The 25,550-nt window shown below is 37.8% G+C and overlaps 1 protein-coding gene across 1 annotated transcript in view; it reads left to right on the top strand.

Moving 5' to 3' along the window:
* The window catches only part of LOC104548598 (utrophin-like), a gene marked incomplete at its 3' end in the record, with an annotated part of 165,727 nt that overhangs the window by 43,565 nt on the left and 96,612 nt on the right, over positions 1–25,550 (top strand). Inside the window, 3 exon segments of the mRNA XM_010194667.1 lie at positions 321–526; positions 1,999–2,153; positions 7,723–7,912. Of these exon segments, the coding sequence (XP_010192969.1) occupies positions 321–526; positions 1,999–2,153; positions 7,723–7,912 (551 nt within the window).

Here is a 25,550-nt window from a genome sequence, read left to right as displayed (position 1 = left end):
GTTCCCTGCTGGTGGCACCAGCTGCAGCAGATTTGCCTCCCGCATGGGTGTACTTATAAAATAAAGCCTTTGAAATATTCCAGAAATAATAATTGTTACCCGTATGCTGACCCACTTAAACAAAAGGTGGCCAAACAGCTGCATTTTTTGTTTGCTTTTGTGAATGTGTAAACTATGTGGGGAACTAAAATGCTGAATATGGAAGCTACTGTATTTGAGAATGAATAATGTTATTGCCTCATGTCCTGAGAATTAAGTGGTAGTTACGGCTACTTGTTTGTTTTACTCAGTTTTTTCATGTTCTGTATTGTCCTTCGCAGTGGAGAAGGTGAAGACCCAGTGGGACAATACCCAGCATGGTGTGGAGGTGCGGCAGCAGCAGCTGAAGTACATGCTGACTGACAGCATGCAGTGGGATGAGCAGAGGCAAGAAATGGAGCACCTCATGGAGCAGTGTGAGATCCGTCTGCATATGCTCTTGCAGGCCTCAAAAGAGATGCTTGTCAAACAGATTTCAGAAAACAAAGTAAGACCATCTACACTTTCCTCCCCCCCGCCACTACACTTCACAGCCTATGTAATGCTATTGGATTCAATTCATGTGCAAATACACAGTTTAGTTGTAGGACTGATTTGGAAATTCTGTCTCTTTTGAGATATATTCTAAATTGTCTCTGGTTTTTTATATATATATTGAACTTCCTGAGACTTCCTTTCTGGAAGGGAAACAGGTGGCATGTGTGCATGTGTGTCTTTTTGTAAGTGTAGTTGAAACTAGTACAGTATAGCATCAAATAAATAATATTATGCAAAAAAAGCTTGAACCTCAGACCAATAAAAGTTTAATCACACAGCCACAGAATGTAGCATGTATTACTTCATAGAAACCTATTAGTAGTGGTTTAGTAAATCCAGGAATGGACCAAGTTTAAAATTATCCTGAATTTCACGTCTAATGGGTTGCCAGGTGTTTTCAACATTTTTTTTTTCCAGTCCCATGCAATCTTCACTGCTTTTCGTATCACAGGAAATCTGCTGTGATAAATCAATAAGTCTGATGTCTTTTGTCCTGGTGGCTGTCAGAAAAAGGGAAGGTTGTAGGTGGCACAGGATGAGAACTAAAGAGACAGATCAATGAGGAGGGGCTCTTATCAGGGCAGTATTTAGAACAGGGATATAAGAGAATTTTAAAAACTTTGTGTATATACATATACACACATATATATTCATGAACGAGCAACATAGGGGTGCAGTTGAGTATGGAAAGAAGCAGGGAGTATGATTCTGAGAATTCCTCACTGATCCATAGCTATTTCAGTAAACAGTGAAATTGTGTGCTTTTCATTGTCTGTCTCTACATAAGTAGGAGATTGGAAATGGACTATTAGGCTTGCTTTGCTTTAAGTGAAAGTAAGCCTGTGCCTAGACATATAGTACAGAGGTCATAAGATACAACTAGGCATATATATATGCAAATTCTTTTTTTCATTTAGAAATAATCTTGAGTTCAGGATTCTGTAAAGTCAAGGCACCTTAAGAATATCGTTCCACAATAAGCAGACACAGCTAATGTATTTTCTTCATTTAAAGAACAAAAAAACCCCGCAAAACAATGAAATTACATTCTCATGCTGTGCACTTCATTTATGCCACTTTTAGCTTCTGCTTATATCACTATTATCATAATTTAAACTTATTCAAGCTACTAAGAGTACAGAAGTGTTTTTACTTCTGTTGCCAGTAGAACAGTAGGTCGCCAGTAGATTTTTCTAGCCTTTTGCAGTCTCGCAAATATAATTTCTCTTCACCTATTTGTGTTTTGATTCTTTCATTGTCAGGATGATTATTATCTGTAGATTTTCTTTTTAAGATTTTTCTTCTAGATGAAAAATATGCACCTTTTTTAAAAGCAAAAAGGAGGATTTTATAATATGATAAAATGCATAATATGAAAAATAGTCTGATTGTACTCTGTCTCATTCTGGAATTGCTTTTTAGCTGTTAGTACAGGATTTGCATAGAGGTGACATCACGGTAGCTGCATTCAATGATCTTTCTAATAAACTTCTTCGAGAGTATCGTGATGATGATACAAGGAGGGTGAAGGAAACCACTGACCAAATGAACACTTGTTGGGTTAATCTGAACCAAAGGTAATTACAAGATTTCACTCTGTATTAACTGTTTGTCTTAAACTTTTAACTTATGCATACATGTGTATTGCAATCTGTCTGCATTATTGCAGCATTTAGGGTTACTATGGATAATTAGCCAATTACAGTCAAGCAGTTCTGAGTTTTGATGATGAAAATTTCCGCAGTTCACCATGGAAGGCTTCTGTATGACTTCTCATTTATGTGGTGGGGTTTTTTTAAGGGTGGAGGAAATAAAATAAGTACTTTCCTGTTTGGTCTCAGGTTTGCCTGTGGTTGTTCTCTAAGTGTCTCTTGAACAGTTCCTTGATGCTGGTATGAGTTATGTATTTGTAGTTGCTGTGCTTTCTTTTCAGAAGGCCATAAGTATTCAGCTTGGTCTCCCAACTCATTAATTCATAATGGTCTTTCATCTAACAAACTTTCTCTGAATAGGGCTGTGCTTTGGGTTCCCAAATGTGATGCTTCTAGCACTCCTATTTAAAAAACACTTGAGCTATAGGTTCTGGGGCCTGCTTGAAACATACTTCTTTCTGTTCATCCTCTATTAAGACATATTTGCAAATATGTCTTAATGCAAAAATATTTTCCTATGCATAATATTTTTTTAGAATAGTGTCTGACTCAGTGCCTGCAGCTTAAAGGACAGTATGCTTTGTGCTTAGAGGGATGAAAGAGAAAATTGATCCTGTGTATATGGAAGTGGGGCAGATGACATCCAAAGTCTGTATGTTTGTGTGCAAGTATGTACATGTAAATGGGACAAATGCTTCTGTAAGGAAATGTCAGTTAAGGGAATGAAAATCCTAGGTAATAAAGCCTCTGAAGTTGTTATATCCTGGGGACTGAGAGGAGGATCTTTGCAGTGGCAAGTAGTAGGCAATGAAGGAAGCAGAGTAGAATATCTCCTTATCCTTCTGTGTAGGGACATGGTGCTTCTGTCATTTTGTGCTTTTGATGTAGCAACTGGTTTCCTGGTTATGCCTATGAAGGGATGAGGTACAAAACAGGCAAAACTTTATATGGCTCATGCTATGTGATCGTTTGAGAGAGAATAAACATTTGTTAGTATCTAAATGTTTTGAGACATAAGATAGGGGTTTTCAAGTGAGTAAAACTTTTTATAATTATTCTACGTGATGCAGACAACTTCTGTTCGTGGTTCTTTGGAAAACTCCCAGTAGACTGTGGAAAAGGCTTTGGCATATGTCAAAACTTCCTTGGCATTTTACTTTTACTTTTTTTGAACTAGGTCATAATGATGAGATCATCTCCTGAAATGGCCCTTCCAGACCATTCATTTGCATTAATATTAGGAACTGCAGCATTTTCACCATCAGGTCATTCTTTCTTTCCGCAAAGTAAACGAATAATTTTCCAAAAATGCCATTAACTTCATCTGAATGTCACGAGGACATCAGGGGGTGAAGATGCAATTAGAGGGTGAGGGGAAACAGCTCCTTGTTGGATTAGCAGTAACAGTAGACTGCAGCTCTATCATAGTCTCATTCACATTCAAGCTTTGCAGTGTTTTGGCCAGAACTGGCGTAAAACTGCCCACTACTCAGAGCAGGTGACCAGAAAGAAGAGCTCCTGCCTGGAAGCCTCTAATTATTTTTGAATCTGCTTAAAGCCTGGAATAATAAGCAATTGCATTCTGTTATGTATAACTGAAGCTCCTCAATTATCACTGAGGCTACTGTTTTGCAATCTGCAGCCTTAGGAAGATGAGTATCTGCTTTGTTTCTTAACTAGGGACAGAATGCAAAGGAGAACTCAGAGCCAGCGGGTAGCCAGAGTGAGGAGCTGCTCAACATAACCCCGTGGAGCAGCAGAGATGAATCAAAAGGAGAGAATGTGCAGTGAAAGCACTTTCTCAAGGGACTGAAATTTTTTAATACTTGCTTTAAATGCAATAAATAGAAATGCTAGTGAACATCTCAGGACATACAGAGGCTGTACATGGAGCATGCATGTGGCCCTATGGCTTCTGTAAGCACAGATATGTATTTATAGCATAATGCTTTAAAATACTGGTTTGTTCCCATGCTTGGAGGTTGTGGAAAGAGGGACCCTTAGTAACATTACCTGGGAGAATCACAGTACTGAATAGCACAAGAACACTACCAGGAAGACTGTAGTCATGTAACGTTAAAGGAGCTTATTTTAAGACTGTTGGCATTAAGATTGAAGCTCCCCATCTTGACGTTGTGTAAATCGGATACTCTGCCCAGTGGCTATTTATGTTCTATTTTTATACTTTAGGGTGAAACTGTAGTAATTCTGTGTGGTTTTGCTGCCTCAGTAATGAATTATAATAGCTGTCTGTACTGTCTCAGATGTTATTGTCCGTCTTTCTTTTGATCACATACTTGTATGTATTGCAGATTTTTAGCTTAAATCTGAAAAAAATAATTGGGTGGAACAAAAACCTGAAACAGTGCCACGAAAACTTAAATAGTAGAGTTACAATTTTCTTTTTCTTGGATGTGCCTTTGCTAATAGAATCTGCTTAGACCTTCTCCACTATCACTGTGTTAAATGAAGTTGGTTGCATTGGATTTTCCAGGTTCTCCTTACATTTAATTCCTACATCCTGGAAGGACCCTTTTTCTTTTGAGGCTGTTTTAATTGTATCAGAATTCTCTGAAGATCTGAGTAATCTTTTTATAGTATGAGGTAGTCATTAATCTGCAGCATAGAATTCTCCATATTTTTCTGGTTTACATTTGTGGCCTTTACTGGAAGGAAGTGAAAGTGTTTGCATCTGCTCTGTGAAAGTGTTTCTCACTGCTGCTATACAAGTCTTCTTTAAAAGCATCCATGTAATCTTAGAACATTAGTTGTTAACTTATGCTGCTGGAGTATGTATTTAGCAAAAGGAATGATTTTCAGCTTTAATTCAAATATCATGACAGCGGTGGGGCTGTAATAGGATTTCATTCTTTCCTTTAATTTCATCCAAGCAGAAAGTTTGAGAAATTAAAACTTTAGGCTGAAGATTACATTCTTCAATGAATGCTATTAGCTACAAAGTTGAGATTGTCTCAAATCCCGTCTACTACATCAGTACTTAGACTTAGAGATCTGGGTCGCTTAGTGTTTCATCCTTTGGGACTTTTCTTTTTCTTTGAAGGTCACCTTTATTACCAGTCTGTTCTTCCTGTTGTCACTCCTCTTCTTCCACCTTTGGCCTTAACCCCCTGCAGAGGAAGAGGGTTTTGAAGTTACAGAGCTCATAACTGCTTTACATTTACATTTTTCTTGCAGTTCCTTGGTGTGCTCTAATTTTTGATCTGGTGCTTGTTATCTTTTCTAGGCAATACCTATCAAACCTTTTGTAAGCCCTAGCATGCTATTTCTTATTTTTTTCCACAAGAGTGGGTGAAGCATTTCAGAGCTTCCAGTGAGATGCAAGAATGAAGGCTTTGTGCCCTGCTTAGTCATTTACCAGTAGCCAAAACTTGGGCAAGCATGAAGTCAGGAATGATTCACACAGTCTGGTTTTGGATAAAGCAATTATTAACAAGTGACATAAGACCTAAGCTCCTAAAGTGTGGATTGCAACGCTGTCTTTTTACAAGTAGTTTCTATAAAATTCAGTTGGTTATGCTAATATTTAGGATTGTAAGCCTGGCAGAACTGAGGTTGCGTGAGTTTTCTTATTGCCCTTGAAGGAAAACAGCTTTTACTTGCATCTGTCTTTTCTGATGTGCTAGTAAACCAGAATACCTGCTTTGAAACTTCATCCTGAATAGTACTGAACACCTGCAGCTTCCTTTCCAAAAATGTTATTTTAACTACTTTTGAAATTCATTATTCTAAACACGGTGATTCCTTAATAGTGCTAGGCATTACTTTTGCCACAGCATGGCAAGGAGGAAAGAAAGCCTAAGTAGAATAGGAGGAGCCAGAAGACTTTTTAAGTTTGATGGGCCTCTCTGGAGAAACATGTTCAATTAATGTGAAAATATAAAGTGCTGAGAGTTTTTGCTTTGTCTTACTTGAAATGAAATATCACTTTACCCCTGAAATCTTACAATATAGTTAGTGCTTAATGTGAAAATAAAATTGAACTTCTTAGTTATTTAGCAGCAACATTCTAGAAAGTAGCCCTGTTAGGGATTTCTGTACAGTGTGCTGGTGTGGGATAGCTTGTTTATTTCATCCTGATTTTGGGAAAAGGGATACTCTGCAGAATAAGAGCCTAAAATGGATGAAATTTAGCTTGTCATGCTTTAATTAACGTTGTTAATCAGAGCTTTTAAAATTGCTGACTATAACAGTTTCCCATCGAAGTTTCATTTCAATGACAAGGAAACAGTTCTGTTATACAAGTATTATGTGGTGGTTTTTTCTAGGAAATCTTTTGAAGTTGTTTGCCAACAATATAATCCAAAGGCTTTAAATTTGTTCCTTACATCTTAAAAAATCCTCTTATAGACAAAAACTTTTGGTTTTGTACCAAATCTGCCAGTGGCAGATTTGGACTATAATCTGCCAGTCTTTTTTTTAGATTTAAGCATGCTGAGCATGGCTTGACTGTTCTGATGGCAGTGTATTATTTAGTGATAGTATCAGAATTCTTGTCTTTTAGCAGACAGAACCAGATGTTTGACTTTTGATCCCTCATACTTTAACTCTCACCAATTTAGGGAAATGTTTCTGCTTACTGTAAAAGAGGAAGAAAAAAGATCCCTCAAAGCCTCAGTGCTTCTACTCCATATGATTTTTGTTGATGAGGAAAAGCATTAACACATTTCACACATAGGAATAATACTTCTTCTATTTGGGGTAGCATAAATCCATGATGATAATACTCAAAAAGGAAAAGCTAGGTTTTTAATTAATCACAGAATATTAGGAGTTGGAAGGGACCTTGAAAGATCATCCAGTCCAACCCCCCTGCCAGAGCAGGATCACCTAGACTAGGTCACACAGGAACGCGTCCAGGCAGGTTTTGAATGTCTCCAGAGAAGGAGACTCCACAACCTCTCTGGGCAGCCTGTTCCAGTGCTCTGTCACCCTCACAGTAAAAAAGTTTTTCCTCATGTTCAGGTTGAACCTCCTATGCTCCAGCTTGCTCCCATTGCCCCTTGTCCTATCATTTGACATCACAGAGAAGAGCCTGGCTCCTTCCTCCGGACACTCGCCCTTTACAAACTTATAAACATGAATGAGGTCACCCCTCAGTCTCCTCTTCTCCAAGCTAAAGAGACCCAGCTTCCTCAGCCACTCCTCATAAGGGAGACGCTCCACTCCCTCGATCATCTTTGTTGCCCTGTGCTGGACTCTTTCAAGCAGTTAACTAACTGCTTGAATAACTTTGCATCTTCCACATGCCTTTTTAAAAAAGACTATGACTTACATAAACAGGTCAGAACATCTGTGGGTAGCTCTAAATATAACAACGAGAGAAACAGTGATATAAATAAGGATAAAACAAGCTGTGACATATGTATAGTTTCTTAATAGAGATAACTTTCATATTTCCTTTTAGTAGTTTAATTATGATTTATTCAATGCTGTTTGTTATGAGAGACTATTCTGACACATGTCTTATTTTCAGAGCTGTTGATAGGCAAAATTTCTTGGAGACAGAGCTGAAGACAGTACAGACCTCACACAAGGATCTGGAGAGCTTCCTCAAGTGGCTTCAAGAGGCAGAGACGACTCTTAACGTTCTAGCAGATGCATCCCAGCGTGAGAACACTGCTCAGGACACTGCCTGCGTAAGGGAACTCAGAAAGCAGATGCAGGTGAGAAACTAAATAATACTGCTGCTGTTCATGCTTTTTCTTAATGGCAAATATATATAAAGGAAAGTTATCTACTAGAGTGAGGAAACCTGCAACCTATTGGAAGCTGTTTAAAAACCAGTATTTTAAAAGTTAGGTGCATGAAGGAAGCGGATTTTTCTTAAGTTTTGAAATACATATTTTGTCGATATCTGCAGCACTGAGGTCTCTTAAATGTCCTTGGAAGGTGACTGTATTTAGGAAGTGTATTGAACCTTGGAGGGTGTCTGTATTCAGGAAGTGTGCACTTGATTAAACGAAGTCATGTTGTGTGATTGTCCTACCAAACAATTTAATCTACTACTCTCCAAGTAAAGCCCTCATGGGCTGCAATGTCTCCTGTCCCTGCCTGCCACCTTCCTCCTGCTTTTCCAGTGATCCAAGAAGTTGTCATGGTTGGATCACCTTTTGTCCCTTTGGTACTGCCCAGCAGCTCCCCAGCTGGCCTGCCTTCCTGTACAGGCCACAGACTGGAAACCTGAGAAATAACTGAGGAGACTGACACCACTTACAGTCCTTTTTAATATATGGACAACCTATCTTGTCTAAAATCTGGAAGGGAGATCCCTTTTCCCTGTCTGAGAAGCATGGATTAACTGAGTACCGTCACATGGTCTGGCTTTTACTGCCATTGCCTATCTCATATGTCTCCTATGGGGACGCAGGAGGGACAGAGAGGAGCTGGGTTCAGTCTGTATTAAGGGTACAGTGTATTGAGGGGAAAACAGGAGAACAGGATGTGGAAACCTGACAGCTTTTTTAAAACTCAGTATCTTTGGGTCTGTGACAGCAAATGGTTAAACATCACTGGCTAAAAGGATTTTGTGTTTCTATGATACATGAATTTCCTGTCCTGTTTACCTGATGTGAGCACTGTTAATGTGTCATCTTCCTCCTGAATGTTTTAATATGTTTTTTCTTTCAATTAGATTGCCTCATTTAGCACAGTTATTTTGATATGCACAGAACTGTGTGGCTACATCAGTTATTAAATTCTGCACTCTGGGTTTGGAATAATGTCATCTGTGGTCTAAGTTCATGGGGTTTGAATAGCTTATAATGAAAAAAAAGTGCTGCTTTCAGTAGCACTGTTAATCCGAACATATCTACATTGAATTTAAATGAAACAAGACAGTTTAAAATATCTGATAGCAAGCTGCTCACTGTAATCGTAAGGAAGAGCGCAATATATTGCAAAAACTTATGTCTGTTGAAGATGATATATCACTCACCAACGTTTATGTGGGTCTGGTAGTTGGGTATCTCATTTGTAGAGATGTGGCTCTTTTTGAAATGCTGAGACTAGTCTGTATCGGCAACACCTAGAAGTTAATATTATACTTTCTGTTGACAAAAAACCCCAAACTACTGGTATAGTGGAGGTGGAAGAGCTGAAAAGGGGGCACAGGAAGCTAACAACATGAGACAATGCTATGTGTATATAGACTTATTTCTGCATGACCTTGCATTCTGTGTAGTCAGTCACACCAAGATAAAGCTGCTGTATCACAATTTGCTTGTTGGCTCTACGTAGCTGTGAAGCTTCATAGAAGATTGTCATAGAAAGTTGTTCGGTGTCTCATTACCTGATATTCTCCATTTTTTTTTCTGTGACTGTGTGCTTTTACACACTGTGTATATGAAGCATAATCACTTAACTTGCCCATGACTACATAATATTGTGAGCTTTTGTCAGCTATGAAAGGAAGTTAGGTAGAGCATGCCAAAGACTGTCATGGTGTAATGGCTTCCAAAATGAACTTTGGCCTACTATCTTTCAGTCTCACTTTAAATATAAGTGAAGACATTTATATCATGACACTGGCAAACACTCCAAAATCAACATTTCTATTTTCAAATATTTGTTTAAATGAACTTTTGAAAACAAAAAGCTCTAATATCTTGCTGTACCTTAAAATATCAAGTCCACTCCCTTGCAAGTTCTTAAGCTTAATATCTGATTAAACAAAGACAATTTCCTGTTCTTCCCCTATTGAGTGGTATAAAATAACAATGTTTTTCCTCTTTGTGCTTTATTGAATATATGAAGAAGTATTTCTTCTAAATGGCCATAAGAAGAATGCAGGACTTGTGATTTTCTCTGCTCTGTGTGAAAATACCTCTGCCCCCAAGGCCTATTCAATGAGTAAAACTTTGCTATGAGTTTAAGATGTTGTAAATTCTAGATGAAATATGTGCTGAACACAGACAAAACATGCTGAATTTGTTTTTGTTGTTAAACATCATGCATTTTTGAAATAAGGTCATCTGTTAAACTAACATTGGTGTGTGTGCATGGGAGGACTACCCTCCATTACATTTTGGGGCTAACTTGTTTGGCTGCAGCTCAAGCCACTCTGCAGTGGAATCAGTGATCTGGGCACTGTTGAAGCCTTGTTTTACCTTCCATTATGACATCTGAGGCTTTCAACACTACTATGCAAACTTTGAGTGCAGTAACGCTTTCCTTTTGAAAAGGAGGAAATTCAAAATTATATTTTGAATTCATTCTCTCAGTATTTAAATGTTGTAGAAGACTTTTCCTTCAGGTTAGTGCTGAAACAGTCTGTGTTCAGAATGTTTAGCAGCCACCTGAAAGAGGTTAAAACCTAATTTGAAGCAAGATGTAGAAAAGAAGTTAGAAAATGGTAAGAAGTGATACTGGGTCAACGTGTGTGTGAAGCTCTGTGCCTACAGATGTAAAAATGTTCAAAATAACTTTAAAGTTTTACTGTAAATTAAAATCAACAGGACTAATGGGGAAGGAAAGAAGTGGAACTGAAAGAAAGCTGCAGGTATGAACTGTGGGTTCGTTCTTAGAAGAGGTTTGAGTTCTTGCAGTTATTTCTGAATGCCTCAGTGTTTTTGGACTTGTGCTGCTTCATAGGTTTCCTCAAAAGTTGTTTGGTAACGACATATCAGCTAATGATGGTAAGCTAGAGCTGGTAGGTTAAGGGAACAGACTTGTGGTTGGAGATAAAAGTAGATAAAGTAGTTATCTAAAAAAAAACCAAACAAAACTAAAAAGCAGTTTGTTCCTGCTCCAGTAGGGGGATTGGACTAGATGATCTTTTGAGGTCCCTTCCAATCCCTAACGTTCTGTGATTCTGTGTGATTCTGTGATAAACCAGGAGCAATGGAGTACAGGGGAATGGTTCAAATGAATGATGGAGATGAGGAAAGCAAGTGAGTCTGGCAAGGTGGAGAATACAGGTGGTAAAATTTCTATATGCAGAGTGGAATGAAGGCTCTGTTTCCTCAAAATGATGATGTCATTTGTGCTGGATGGATCAGGAACAAAACAGTACAGGTAAAAGGGTTTTGCCTAAGGACTGCTAGAAATATCGATTCAGTTTTAAAAATAAGGATGAAAAGGTTGTGTTAGCAGAATTGGATGGGAAGAGTTTTTAAGTGTTCTGCATGAAGAACCTGCACCTGGCATTCATGCCCTCAGATGGAAAGTGAACAGGCAAACCAGTGTATAATGCTCCAGCATCTAAGCATATGATCCTAGGTAATACATAGAACTTGTCACGCTACCTGTAGTTGGTCTCTCCATGCTGTGCTGATTGATGTGCTTAAAATGTATTTGTACCTGTTCATGTGTCAATATGCACATTAAATAATACAACTACTTGTAATGGTGTCTAGCACCTGCTGTGTTGATAATGTCTTCCCTGAACCTTTGCTACAGCAGCCCCTCTAGTACAGGTTTAAGTAGATTCATCATAGCACCTTTGGAAGTAATAAGAAATAGCTGTATTGCATTGGGAGTGCCTTGTTGGTAGCAAAACACTTCCATGCTCTCAAATGTCCTACTGTCATCCTTATATGGCTTAAATATTTCTGCTTTGTCATGGGAAAAACATCAAAATTACGTAGCTTTTGGATTCAAGGATGGCTAGAAAAAGAGGTGATGGTGCAACTGTATGCTTTTAATGTGTCAAAACCCTATTCTTTCAAGTCTTAATAAGTCATTCAGGAAAAGATTTTAATTGGAAATGTCTCCTGGAAAAGATTCCTATTTTCTGGTGAAACTGAGAATCCTTTGAGATCCCTTTGACTAAATTAGCTTTAAGAGAGTTTTCATAGCAGAGAGGTTTGCCCCCTGCAGTTTTTCCCTTTGTATTGGGTAATCTAGTTTTGAGAAGCGCCTGTGTGATTTATTAGCCTTTAACATATGGCTGATATAATTAGGGCAGGTATCCCTCTGCTCCTCTCTCAAGATTTATAACAGTCTGCTATTCACTCACTCCACAGCTCTGCCAGAGCTGCGTTTAGTCTGAGAGCAAGAGCATCCTTTCGCAGAGTGAGGGAGCAAATGCTCAGACTGCCGATAGAAAGCAGCTACTGAGGGAGAACAACTGTTGTGATACACTGGAGCTGTCTTCCTGAAGGAATTCCTTTTTTGTTCCTGCAGCTTTCAGGCTTAAATTAATAACCTTTCCTGGCTATTTAGTGCACTCCTCAACGGTGGCAGACGCTTGGCTGCTCAACAACTTAATTTACCCTCTGCACAAGCAGAGCTGAGCATTCCCGGTTAGAAGAATCTGTCAAGGCTGTTATTTTTTTGCATTTGTTTTTTGGGTTTATTTTGGGAGAGAAACTTATGCTATATCAACCTCCTTTGCCTTTGAAACGTATAAAGCCTGTGGCTCGCAAAAGCAGTCCTGGAAGAGAGCATGCTCAGACAGCTGGCAAATCATTGTCCAGTGACCGGGAGGAAATGATAGTTGCTCTTCATTTATAATGCAAATTCTGAGGTGTCTTCAGAAGTGTGGCAAACTTAAAATGATGGCTGTGGTGAGAACGTCTCTGCAGAAAGTTGTGGTGTTGTTGCATCGTTTACAGAGGATGGCAGTTTCTTCTCCCCGTTACCAGAAGCTTTGTAAGGTAAGAAATATAAGCCCTAAATCTTGAGTGTCTAATGCTAACGCTGTTGTCTTTTTGAGATAAAAAGAAAATAGAGTAAGAATGGGATTAATTTCAAAAGTATATCTAGGCTATTTAGTGTGTTTTTAAAGCCTTCCATGCTCTCATGTACATGTTTTTGTTAAAGAATACAATACAAAAAAAACCCCTGTGCTTGTCAGTGATACATTTTTTTAAAGAAAGTGCTCTCTTGCCTACCATTCAAGTGTCCTGAAGGAAACTGTTCTTGTTCGATGATCTTTTGCAAAACACTACCACATCTCCTTTTCCAAAGGAGTTGGTTAATTCTTGGTAAATGCAGTACTTAAACTCCTGGGTACCCATTAAGTAGAATAACTGCAATCTTCCATGCCCAGTGTTTTTGCTTTTGAGCTTCATGAAACTTTTAATTAGGAATGAGTTCAACAGACCAGTAAGCAGCCATGAAATTCTTTCTCACTTGTCTGTATTAGTAGAGTTATTTCAGTGATAAAAAATAAGAAGTTGGAGGAAAAGCATGTAGACAAGGGATGTTGAGGCTACCACTCATATTGGTATTTTTGCTGACTGTCTATTTCTGCTTCCACTGACACTGTGTTTACTTTTTTTGCACAGGTTCGGTAGTTCAGAACTTTAATACTGTGGTAATGGTCCAAGCTGACCAGTAAAATTATTTTTTTTAACTAGGTCAATCACTCACCAGATTAAAATTAAAAAAAAAAAGAAATTCAAACTGGTCTGTAAAGTCCATGAGTTAATACTACTGTGGTGTTGGTGCCTGTGTAGAATGGTCATACTGTCCTGTATTACTGGACTTTAATATAAGGATCCTGCTTCATAACTTTGGAAACATATAGAATTGGAGAGATCTCTGGCTGTGTGCTGACATAACCTTATAGAAATTCTATTTGGCTGCTTTTGAACTTTTTTTTTTGTTCTTACTGCTTGCAATACTTTAAAACTGCCTGTGTGTTTTGGTGAAGCTATGCCTGAGTTTTGCATACAAGATGTGTGAATACCAAAGTGCGTGACCATGTCTTGTTTGGACCATAAAGCAAAGCCACAGTAACTCATTATACTTGCTTCAGTCTGAAATGTGTTTTCTATTATGAGAAATACAAAAATGACAACGAGTAAAAGAGATCCCACTTTTGTAGTATTCATGTAAGAGAAGGGTATAATGCGCTATCTGGTTTATAACAGCGAAGATTGCAGAGGAAGTTCTGGAATATGGGGAAAATCACATTTTTTTCAGATAGCTGTTTCAGTGTGGTTCTATTTACAAAGCTATACTAAAAAGTGTATCTTCATTATGACGAATTATAGAAGTCTGTGTATGCAAAAGCTATTTTAACAAGCATGCCTCATTCTTGTCTTTATCAATTCTATCATTAAACAGCCTGGTTTGCTTTTGTGAATAAGGCAAATATTTTTTTTTTTTCCCCTTAAAAACATGTTTTTCAATTGTATTTTCAATCGTGCTAGGAAATTACAAGTGCTTTAAAACCTATTTAGTCACATTTTTCTGTATAGGCTTGTTTGTAACAATGTTTGTCAAACGCGAACTGTTTAGTGACTCTTGCAGTAATAAGTATTTGTTAATTAGCCTGAGAGACTAGTAAATGATTGGAAACTTATTTTGTTGGGTTTAAATCTACTCAAGGGGTAGTAAAAAAAAAAGTCTTCTTAAAGGCTGTTATTAAAACATAATTTCTGATTGAGAATCCATGCAGTGATAGCCTTAGGAATTTTTGTGTAGCTTAAAATTAAACATCGTGTGTTATTCTGTTTGTTAAAAAGTTGCATGGCTTAGTTTTTTCAAATGTCTGTGCTTAGTTTACTGAAAGCAGAATTGTTGGTCTGCCTGTAGAGTTAAATCAGACACTGATTGAGGGGAAAAAAGGAATGGTTTACAATGCCAGTCACTTCCAGCAGGTGTCAATGTAAGGCAATGATATATGGCAGTCTGGTAATGGAAATGTTAATACTTAGATGAAAAAATGGCACGGAAATTACAAATTAAAAGCAACTCTGACAGCATGTCAGTCAGAATTTCTTACAGTGTTCTGTATACTTCTGTCTTCAGATTTTCATAAGTTTGTACATGTCTTGTGAACGCTGCTGATACACTAATGTAGTTCAGTTCTACCGAAGAGAAGTTATTTACTATAGAGTATATGAATTATTGCATTGTGTACAGGGGAGTTGCTTCATGAACTAGCATCTAAATGTTTTATGTGAAATGTTCTCTGAAACATAAGAGTGCCAATGAAATAGACATTTTAAAAGTGCCAATGAAATATTTAAGACAAATTCTTGATGTTAGTGTTTGTCTGTTTTAATTGGCACTGTTTATAAAAGAATAAATGAGGCTTTATTATTGAACTGTACTGGGAAAAGTAATAGTTGTTCCTTTTATTAGCAGCTTTGTGTAATAGCAATGCTCAGAATTCGTAGTTTTTGTTTTGCAAATTTCTCAAACAGAAAAAAAAAAGCCTGTTGGTTATATATTATAGCATTGCTGAAAAACAGGAGTCCAAGGTTTAAGATATTTCTTCTTTTGCTGCTTTTTCTTTCACTATTTCCTTAGTAACAAGGTGAGTTTTGCCAGATGTAACTTCTCGCTAATATTGCTGTTTGAATCTTTTACCCTGAAATCAGCAGCATACCAGGGTGAAATGTTTTCACTTACCATTATGTTGTCAGGACAATGTGTAATGAGTTTTGCTTTATTGTTGTTAGCAGCTTTGCGTCATAACTCTTCTGTAACATTGTGACACTCAAAGTGAACAGCCAGAAAAATGTTTTGTAGGGGCTGTCATCTGCTCTGTATTCTTGCTAATGTGTTTTTGTTCCATAAAGAATGTCTTCTATTAGGTACATCCAAGAAGCTCGGACAGGAAAGAATATAGGTTTTTGATGGGAACATAAAAGTCATGTTAAGGTAAAAATCAATAGATCTCTTCTGAGAGACCAGAACTACAGTATTACTTATGAAGTAGAAAGTTGGGAAGCTTTTTCTAACTTGCCTGACAAAAATGAAAGAGTGCATCTCTGTCAGACAGGTAAATGATTACCTTGAGATATGCATCCTACTTCTGGAGCTCAACTGGTATTTTTGAAACCTATTGCTAGCATTCAGGGACAGGAACATTCATCCACTGGAAGACAGACTGAGGTGCATAGGTAGTAGCTGAGAAAGTATTTTCTCGGTTCTTTTGTGAAGACTTCTTGAGCAGAACACTCTTTTAAAAGAATTAAATAAAAAATCAACCCCCTTTGTATAAAATACTTAATCTCAAACCTGATCTGGCACGAGTCTTCACTCTTGAGATGATGCATGATAACTTAAGTGAGTTCCTGACTTCCTCAGCTGTGAAGAGAAATGGTGGATCAGAAACATATGTTGTTCTTTTTTCTGAATTCGTAACTTAAAATGCAATTCTCTTCTTTACCGCTCTTTATTTTTTTATGGCTAGTGTTAGATTTATAAAACCACAGGAAGTTAAAAGCACAGTGAATCCTAGGGTCAGCCGAAGTCATCTTTTGCTGTGACACTGGTGATTGCATTCCAGAGGACATTTACATTATGTTGAATTTTGAGAGTAGCAGCAAAGGCTCTGTTGCTATGAAATTTCACAAAAAGTGTGAAGGACATGGGAGGCGCAGCAAAAAAAGGCTGTGTTGAGAGATGGGTAAGTTAATCCTGGATCAAATGAATTTAATAAAGATGAGGTTTTTGGAATGTTTACATGACTTCAAGTTGATTTAGAATATAAATCATTGGCACTTGATCACATTCAGATATGAAATACAGGTAATCAAGTGTGGATAAACAGACATTGCAGCAGTGATTTAGTATGTATTTATTGGGGTGTAGAAGTGAGAGCAAAAAATAATTTTGAAGGCATATCCTGAAGGAGGCACTAAACTCTGAGTTTAGGATTTGCCTTTTTAGAAAACGACTGAGAATTGTCAATGGTAACCACCTCAAACACCCACACCTTGTTTGTGTTGAAAATGACTGTGCAGAAGAACTGGCATCCACTGTGATTTTGTGAGGTAGCATATGGGTAGGAGTGGGATGAAACATGACTTGGGTGTATGGTAAGTAGAGCAGGGTTAACGTGCAGCTAATGAGGTCTTACAGAGCCTAAAGTGCAACAAGACAGCATGATGGTGTTTAGTGATTGAAAGGACAAGGAAATCTTATTTGGAGAAACATGAATAGGTTAAGAATGCACATAAGTCAGTGATCATTTAAAATTAATAAAGTGGACAGCATTTCTTTTTGGATATGGATTAAAAGTTGGAAAGCTGAAAGCTGGTGGGAGAATACTTTAAATTACAGACATCTAGAAGTCTTGGGAGATTAAAATTGATTTGTTACTAGCATTTATTATAGAATAACTACAGCAACTACAGAAGCAATGTACAGCTGAAGGGAAGAAATTTTTAATGGCTTTGAAAAAATGGGGTAGATGAAGGCTGGAAATGAGTCTCCAGTAAGTCAAAAGACGTCAAAACTAGAAATATGGACAACAAATGAAATTCAACTTGGAAATATAATAGCAATAATAGAACTTAATTGTCTATTGGTATCAAATTGCACTTTTGTATGCAGTTTATCTGAGACATACAAGGACAGTTAGGTGCTTTGGTATGTATGATGTCAGTTGTTAACTCAGTATGTTATGGATTGATTCTCTTTGGAATTTTGGAGGATCTATATAGGGGCTGGAGCACATGACATGGAAGTAGAGGTGGAGGAAGCTGGCTTCATTTCAATTGGAGTGGAAAAGGCTCCAGGGGTTTCCAACTACTGTCACTACCTACCTGCTGGGTTGTTCTTTGAGGAGATGGAGACAGTCTGTTTTCAGGGGTTCCCTGTGAAAGGAAAAGAGGCAGTGGTAACAAGCTGCAGCAGGGGAATTGTGTGTAAGGGCAAATATTCTCCACAGCTAGTGTAGCTGAGCACTGGAATGGGCTGCCCAAAAAAGCTGTTATATTTTCATCTCTCGAGGTATTAAAAACAGTAGTGGATAAGGTCCTCAACAGCCAGACCTGGCTTTGAAATTGGCTCCTGAAATTGGCAGGAGGTTTGACTGTGTGACCTCCAAAGATCTTCCAATTTGCGATTTTCTATGATTCTCTGTGCTAGTGCCCTATTAGCTTATGAGTTTATGAAGATTAAAATAGTCAAAACTAGTGCAGCAGTTTTCAGCTGTGACTGTGTTGCCTACTTCCTATCAAAAGGAGCTTCACATTTTTACCCCATGTGAAGAATTCTTACTACTCTGCTGAATTTTGATCTAAATCTGGGCCTGCTACAGCAGGTAGCATGTAGCTGTACATCTGTACAGCCATAACGTGTGTTCATTGTGAATCCTTTTGCTGCAGTGTAACTTCAGGAGTAACAGTGTGGTACAGGCAGACATTTGGTGCATGTCTGAATTTTGTGGCTGTGATGAGAAGGCATGTTACAGGAACTTTTACACTGTATTAATCTAACCTGCCTCCCCCTACTTACTTTTGCATTTTCAGATGATGTTTTCAAAGCTCAAGAAGAAGAACAGGCCACCAGCCCCTTTCAGAGAAAGTTTGTGCACATCTTGAGTGATGAGGCTGACCTAAATGTAACAGTTTTGTTTTGCCATTTGTCTAATTATGATCAGTGCCAAATGAAGTGGTTTAATGAGTGGGTACTTTATTGTAAACCTTTTTTACAGAAGACTGTGCTTAGTGCTCTCTGTGTGTGTATCAAGCATCTCTAGAAATAAAATTGTTTCTCTAAGGTGAAAGAACAAGGAGAAACAAAATGGGAGAGGACATAAAGCTTCATAAATTCAGTATTTTTAATGACTGCACCAATCATTCCTATTTGTAATCAGAATGCAGCTTAACAGGAGAGAAGATGGGTTCCAGGATATAACTTTAAAAAAAAAATAGCAAGGGAGAAAAGGGGTAGAGGGAGGAGATGAGTGAAATGTTTCAGGACATAGCTTTAGAATCCTCTTACCTTTAAAGGCAAATCTGATTTTTGAGCTGAAAATATTTTGCTATTGTAGTGAGAATAAAAATGAATATAAAACATGGGCTAATTCTGTTAAGGCATGGTAGTAGGATTAATGGGAAAATTGACTTCCATGAACTTCACATGTTTGCAGGAGCTGGATCAATATTTGAGATATGAAACCATCTTACCGTAGTATTTTACCACAATGCATTTTGATCGATTCTATTTTTCAGGAAGCAATTTGTTTCCCTCCTTCCCTTAGAGCTCAATTATCTTGCCCAAATTCATGAAGTCCTGAAGAAGTAGGTGCCTAAACCATAGTGCTTCACCAATTCCCATCTTCAGAACTGACCATCTTTCTTGTCTTCTGCCTCATGCAGATCACTTGAGCTTATTTTTGAGAAGCCCGCACTCACTATGGAGCTGGGAAAATAGTGCTGTTTGAAGCTGTCTTGTCACTGCTCATCATCAGGGACTCTGGAAGAGTTCTGCCCTCCCTTTTTGCTGTCCCTTCTGTTTTTAATCTCCCAGACAAACTGCTGGGAGATTTCATGCTCCAAAGTTGCCCTGCAAGCTTCCTACTTCATATCCACTGCTTGCAGACCTGTGCGGCTCTCTGGCTGCCCTGTAACGTTTTCATGCTGGGTGCTCTTGATATACTTTGCTGCAAGGCATTTTACTTCAAAGCAGAAGTAACTTACACAGTCCCACATAGTCGGGTAATTGAATGTGGGTGGAAGATGTCATTGTTGTTCCTGATAATTGATGTCCTGTGTTGCGCTACAGAAAACAATTCTTCATAGTCATAGTGAAACTATATTTACTGTTGGTTTCTGGTGTATGGCAAATATGGTAGGTGTTGCAAGTGAAGTAACAGATTAAAATGCTGCTGATGCTACATGTAGAAGATGCCCCTCAGTTGCTGATGAGCCCTGTATCTATGGGCCCAGTGTTGTGCTAATAGGGGAAGTGCTGGCTTTTCAAATTTCTGGCCTGAAAAGAGCATCCTTCCTAGGGAGAGGCAGAGACTTTGGTCTTCAATGCTTGCTCATTTCTTGGCATTTCTGCTAAGACTACTGACCAATTAGTGCTTAATTGTGCTGGGTTTTGGGATGTGATCCTAGAACAGTCATCTAAGGTTGCTGCTTTCTGTCACCTGCCATCTTTGGACTCAACTTGAACTATGCTTTTTTGCTTTGCTTTGTTTGTTTTAAGGAAGTAAGGAAGAATGCATTATTAACCATGAACTAATCAGTCACCCTTCATGTTTAATTTTGAATGTTCCATATCAAATACTGTAACTATCTTGGTTACTCTCCTCTTATTGTTTGCTACAAAGAGAATTATCCATCTGCTGCATGTTCCAACACTGCAAACTGGTTGAAACAAGTCTTTTTCCTCTTTCTGTTACTGAAAACAAATTTTAAACTTCAGAATTTAAAGCTACCTACTTTTTAATGCTTGGGTTCCTCTGAGAATTATGGTTGAGTCATGATAAAAGTTATAGATTACACAAAATATTCCTCCCCACCTCCCCACGCCCCCTATTTCTTTATTAGCAAGCATAGCACTTTTCTTTTGGAAGAGAGGAAAAATGGAGCCAGAAATTAAAAAGAAAAGCCTCTCAATGGAAATTTGGAGTTTATTTCTTTGGTATGTGTTTGCATCGGGAGCTAACAGCAGTCCTTCAGTTATTTTCACTGAAAAAGGTAGCTATCTCTTTGCAGGTCATCATCTTTCACTCCATATAGCCCATAGTGCAGTGATAAATTAGCTCTGGAAAATTTCTTCTGTAGCCTTCACTAAGAAGAATAGTGTCTTAAACAATTCAGCTGTTATCAGTAGGCAGAAAATTTAGCCAAATAGCCAGATTAGGGAAGACTCTCATCTCCTATAACAGAGAAGCAAGACATTGTTTCTTTTTTATAAGGGTACTTCTACATGAAAATAGGGGAGGCAATTGAGAGGTTTTATTGAAGAATTTGGATCTAGACCTGACCTTCCAAAAGCCCCGTCTCTTTTCAAGCTGAGGTGATAAGGTCCTTGCATAGGCTTGGTTACAGTTGTTTAGACTTAGGAAACAAGTGGATTCTACAATTTTTGGACTATGTTATACTTATTACTTTTTTAATGTTTATATTGTTTACACCCTCTTTTTGCTAGATGACTGAGTTCTGTCTTGCTGTTGCAATGATAAGCTTCAAGATTTCAGACCACTCAGGTCTTTCAGAGGTTTGAAAATAAAAGTGCTTGAATGTTACACAATGTTTAGGTTGCAAAAGGAGGGGAAACATGATCACAAAAAAGATGGACACAAACAAGCTAGAGCCCAAAATAAAACTACTGAAAAAGCAGGATTGCTACACAAGTGATATGTGCATCATTATATATGTGCCATATCTATGATTATGTTCAAACTTTTTTGAAACAGGGACAAAGGAAGACTGTATATGTGTAGAATCTATCTATTTTTTCTTCAGTGAAATCAAGGCAAATGAAACTTGATCGGTAGTTTTTATGATATTATCTGAATGACAGATCTAGAAAAGAGGAGAAGAGATTTTAAAACAGAAACTGGGGAAGGTATAGGAAGGCTCTAAACTATATCCTTTTCAGGCTTCAGTCCAATTGCATAGGACATATGAAAGGGAAATGTGATTTAGATCACCTTAGAAAGCCCAGGGCATAAAGCTAAGTATAATCATTTGTCTTGTTTAGCATTGTTTAATTTGATTATAAAGTATGTTTAGGTTTTATGGCTGTTTTGGTACTGTCCCAGCATCTTTGCAAGAGATAAGTCTTTGGTAATGACGTTTGTGTAATGACTTAGGAAAAATAAAATTAAAGACACTTCAGAAAGAAAAAGAGCTGGCTTACAGCTTATAATGATGGTATGAATTTCATGGTCTTGTTGTCTCACCTAATGATGATTTCCTGGGACAGTTTTTGAAGTTAGAGTCAATACACTATATTAAACTGAGAGCTGGTTATTACTGTACTTGAAGTGTTGAGGCTGCAGTCTGTAAGGGAACCCAGAATTTTAACAGACAAGGTGGCCAGAATAAATGAACCTCTTGGAAAAACAAAAAGACATAAAGTAGCACAACTAGGCACCGAGCTACAAAAACATCCATCTGCCCAGTTGCTGTAGCACTGTCTGTTTTGTTCTTGTGATGCAACATTTTAGTAGATGCTTTAAAGTGAAAAACAATAGTTTGCTTTTCTTCTGAACAAAACCGCGAGGAAGGGAGTTGCTCTCTGCTGTAGAACTACATTAGTGTTGCTACAGGAGAAGTGAGAGACTGGGCTGCATGGCATAACTGCTCTGAAGAATTTCTTAGGTATGATCACTAATCAAATGTTGACATTTGGGGTGGGTTTTTTTTAACGTTCTTCCCCCTCCCCTTGACCCCTAAAAGTTCCGCCAACAGAAAATTAGCACTTCTTGTTTCTGACACAGTCCCTTTTCAGACTGGTTTTTTTGTTTTGTTTTGTTGTTTTTTTTTGTTTGGTTTTTTTTGTTTTTGTTTTTTTTTTTTAGAATTTCTGTGATTTGACTATTCCAAGTAGCAAGGCTGTCAGGGTTTGCACAAAGTACTGAGAGATAAAAGACTCTGCACCTCCTTTTTGTTCACTCTTGTGCTGTAAATCTGTGCATATAACGCAGACCATCACTGCCTGTGGCTTTTCTTGTAAAAGAAAGTACACTTTAATTTCTCTCAGTGGAAGAAAGCAGAACAAAGGAAAGTAAATACAGTGCCATTCCATTTGTAATTCTCTGGCTAATTTTACTCTTTATAATTTGATCATAACCATAGGAATTCTGAATGCTGATTTTCCCTGTTACTGTAAGTGGTTCCGGGCAGCTTCCTTTGTATGAAAATTAATTTCAAATGATCACACATTCTTCAAGGGAAAATGGTGAGTCCCCCTTTTCTCACCTTTTCCTTCCTCTGTCACGTTTGTAATTGCTTGCCTGCCAAATGTGACAGTTCCAGGTCTGCAAGCCCTTGCTTTTAGGCTTTGTGGCACTGGCTTCAATGATTTTACAGACTTTTATTTATTCCTCAGTATGGAAAGGAAGGAGAGTGGCAAATCAAGTTCAGTGGCTCCAGTGAAAGTCCTTCAAGGACCATACATGGTGTGGTATTTGGCATATGAAAACAAGCTGAAGTGGAGCTGTAGTGCTCCCAGGAGGCTCAGGAGTGTTGTTACCTGCACACAGCTCCTGAAATGATGAAGAGTCTCTATATAACAGCAGTGAGGTGAGGTGCTGGTAGATGTAATGGCAGCTGTCAAACCTGGAAAAATTCCCAGTTTATCCATAAACTTTTACTTGAGAGAAGATCAAAAAAAACCAAATTAAAAAGTATTTTGTTTCTGCTGCCTTCTTTAAGTGAAAATGTTAAACATGTATTCAAAGGCAAGCCTGTCTTTCAAGTAAAAACATTATATGTGCAATTCAAGGGCAAGCCAGTCTTTTAACACCAGTTGCTACAAAGCTTGAGTGCAGTTTTCACAGTGTCTGTCTGCCTTCTGGTGACCTTATATGAACCAGCCACCTACAGACTGCTCTGGTCTCTTGGGCCTCTGACTGGAGAAAAGCTCAATGGATTCACTTAAAAATATGACACACTTATATTATGCAGAAGAAAAGGAGTTCTACAGGAGATGAAGCAGCATTAGTTGAAGTAAAATGCTGGACTGTTAAGATGCTTGTTGTAACTGGTTGTCAAGTGGTTTTATGCCAAATTTCTTCACGTAATCCAGAGATTGGGTTTGTAGAGCTGGAATTTTTTGCTATAAAGAAAAGAAAAAGTAAAAAAAAAAAAAATCAGTGATAGTAGCCACACAGATAGTCTGATTGTTTCTGTAAAGACATCACTGTACCTAAATTATTTGTTCTGCCATGGTAAGCAGAGAAAGGAAAAAGGCAAGAACACTACCTATTTTAAGTAATTTAAGGAGAAGAAATTTTGTATCTTAAACCAGTATCTTTGCCGTTAATGGCTACTGTTGCCTCTCTCACCTTTATTTGTGAATCCCAGATCTCTTTCTGGGTAGTCAACAGAGTGATAAATCATCTTTGTCATGAAGTAAGACATTTATTTTCAAATTTAAGATCAGCTTTCTAATGTTGTGTTCAAAGGTTGTGTGATATATTGGGAAATGCTGTTCTGTAATCTCAGGCATTGGCCCTTCTAAATGACAGGAGTAGGCTTCGTGCTTTGGAGCAGAGTTTTCTAAATGTACAATTACTGTTGCTCTTTATGGTTGTTCCATCTAGTTGCTTCCCTCATTTAAAAGACCAAGTTGTCAGTGAATAAACTTTTGGAAATTCTTCCTCAGACTGCTAAAATGTTCTTTGTTGCTTCTTTTAGCTCCGTATCATTCCTAATTCCTCATCTGAAAAAGAAACAAAAAAATCCCTTTCCCAACAGGAACTAGTGATGCTTGTGTTGCGATACAAATGTGTTTATAATTTAGGTCACTTGCCAAAATTTTCCTTCAGCTTTTCTGTTATATAGAAACCAGATCCTTAAAATCTATCCTAGATAGGTTGATAAACTGTTTTAAAGAAAATTTGCTGTGCCTACTTAGATGAATGTCTTAGTAGTTAGGCTGTATTGCTATGAACACTAATAATCTTATTTTCAGTATAATATCTTGAGCTGTAATGTTTGCAGTTGCAAATGTCTATGAAATGGTCACTTGGCAATTAATGCGTTGAAATATCACCTACAGACTAGCCTGCAGGTGGGCAGCACAGATGCTTGGGGTTCACTTTTTGAGAGAGGAGTAAACAGTCTAAGCACTTTCCCAGCTGATGCAATGTGGGTGGAGATGTAATTGTAAACATAAAGTAGAATGAAACATTTTGTCACTGTGTGTTTTGGAGAAACATATTCCTGGTTTTTCTAATGAAGAAAGTACCATGGCTTCAAAGTAGTGATATCCTATATCTTGTTCACTGTCACATTTTCTGCTGTCATCTGATTTCACTAATAATTATTTTGTGACTCTACAAAGTGAATATTGCAAAAGGCTTTGATGTGGCACCACTGATACATAAGTTCTTTTAGGGCTGATCTGTATATAAAGTATTAAAATGCACTGCACCTGTGTGATCACAGTGAAGCTGTGCATAGAAAGCAAAGTTGCTTCCTTATCCAGTCTTGTCTGTCACGGTATTTTTATAGGTGTGTGAATGAGGTAAGCCACATATTTCAGCCTGAGTGAGAGAATGGATTTGATTTAAAATGAGACAGTGTTATGGAGGTAGATGATATGGCTGCACCTAAAAGGGTCTTCAAAATTGCAAATGGAATTCAGCAAGAAACCTTCCTAAGAACATCTGCTTCTGATGATAGGCAAATATTTGCTAAATTTGTTACTGGAGTTCAGAAAAAGGTATAATAAGTTGTGTGTTTGTGATTCTGCCTCAGCATTTTCTTTTGATTTACTAATGTGTCAAAAATATTTTTTTGCTGAAGTAGTACCCCCCCATTTTCTGGCTTGTGCATGTAAAGATAAATGAGCTGTGTATGTATATAAGGGTCGTGTGATGTTATAAATAGCATCAGAGATGCACAAATTTAGGTTTGAAATGAACGAGTGACTCTGGAAGATATTTCCCCTGTATTTGGTGAATTCATAGTTATACATATGATT

The sequence above is a fragment of the Mesitornis unicolor genome, unplaced genomic scaffold (assembly GCF_000695765.1).
Source record: "Mesitornis unicolor isolate BGI_N332 unplaced genomic scaffold, ASM69576v1 scaffold1691, whole genome shotgun sequence".
NCBI classification, from domain to species: Eukaryota; Metazoa; Chordata; class Aves; order Mesitornithiformes; family Mesitornithidae; genus Mesitornis; species Mesitornis unicolor.
This window is presented reverse-complemented; position numbering and strand designations above follow the sequence as displayed.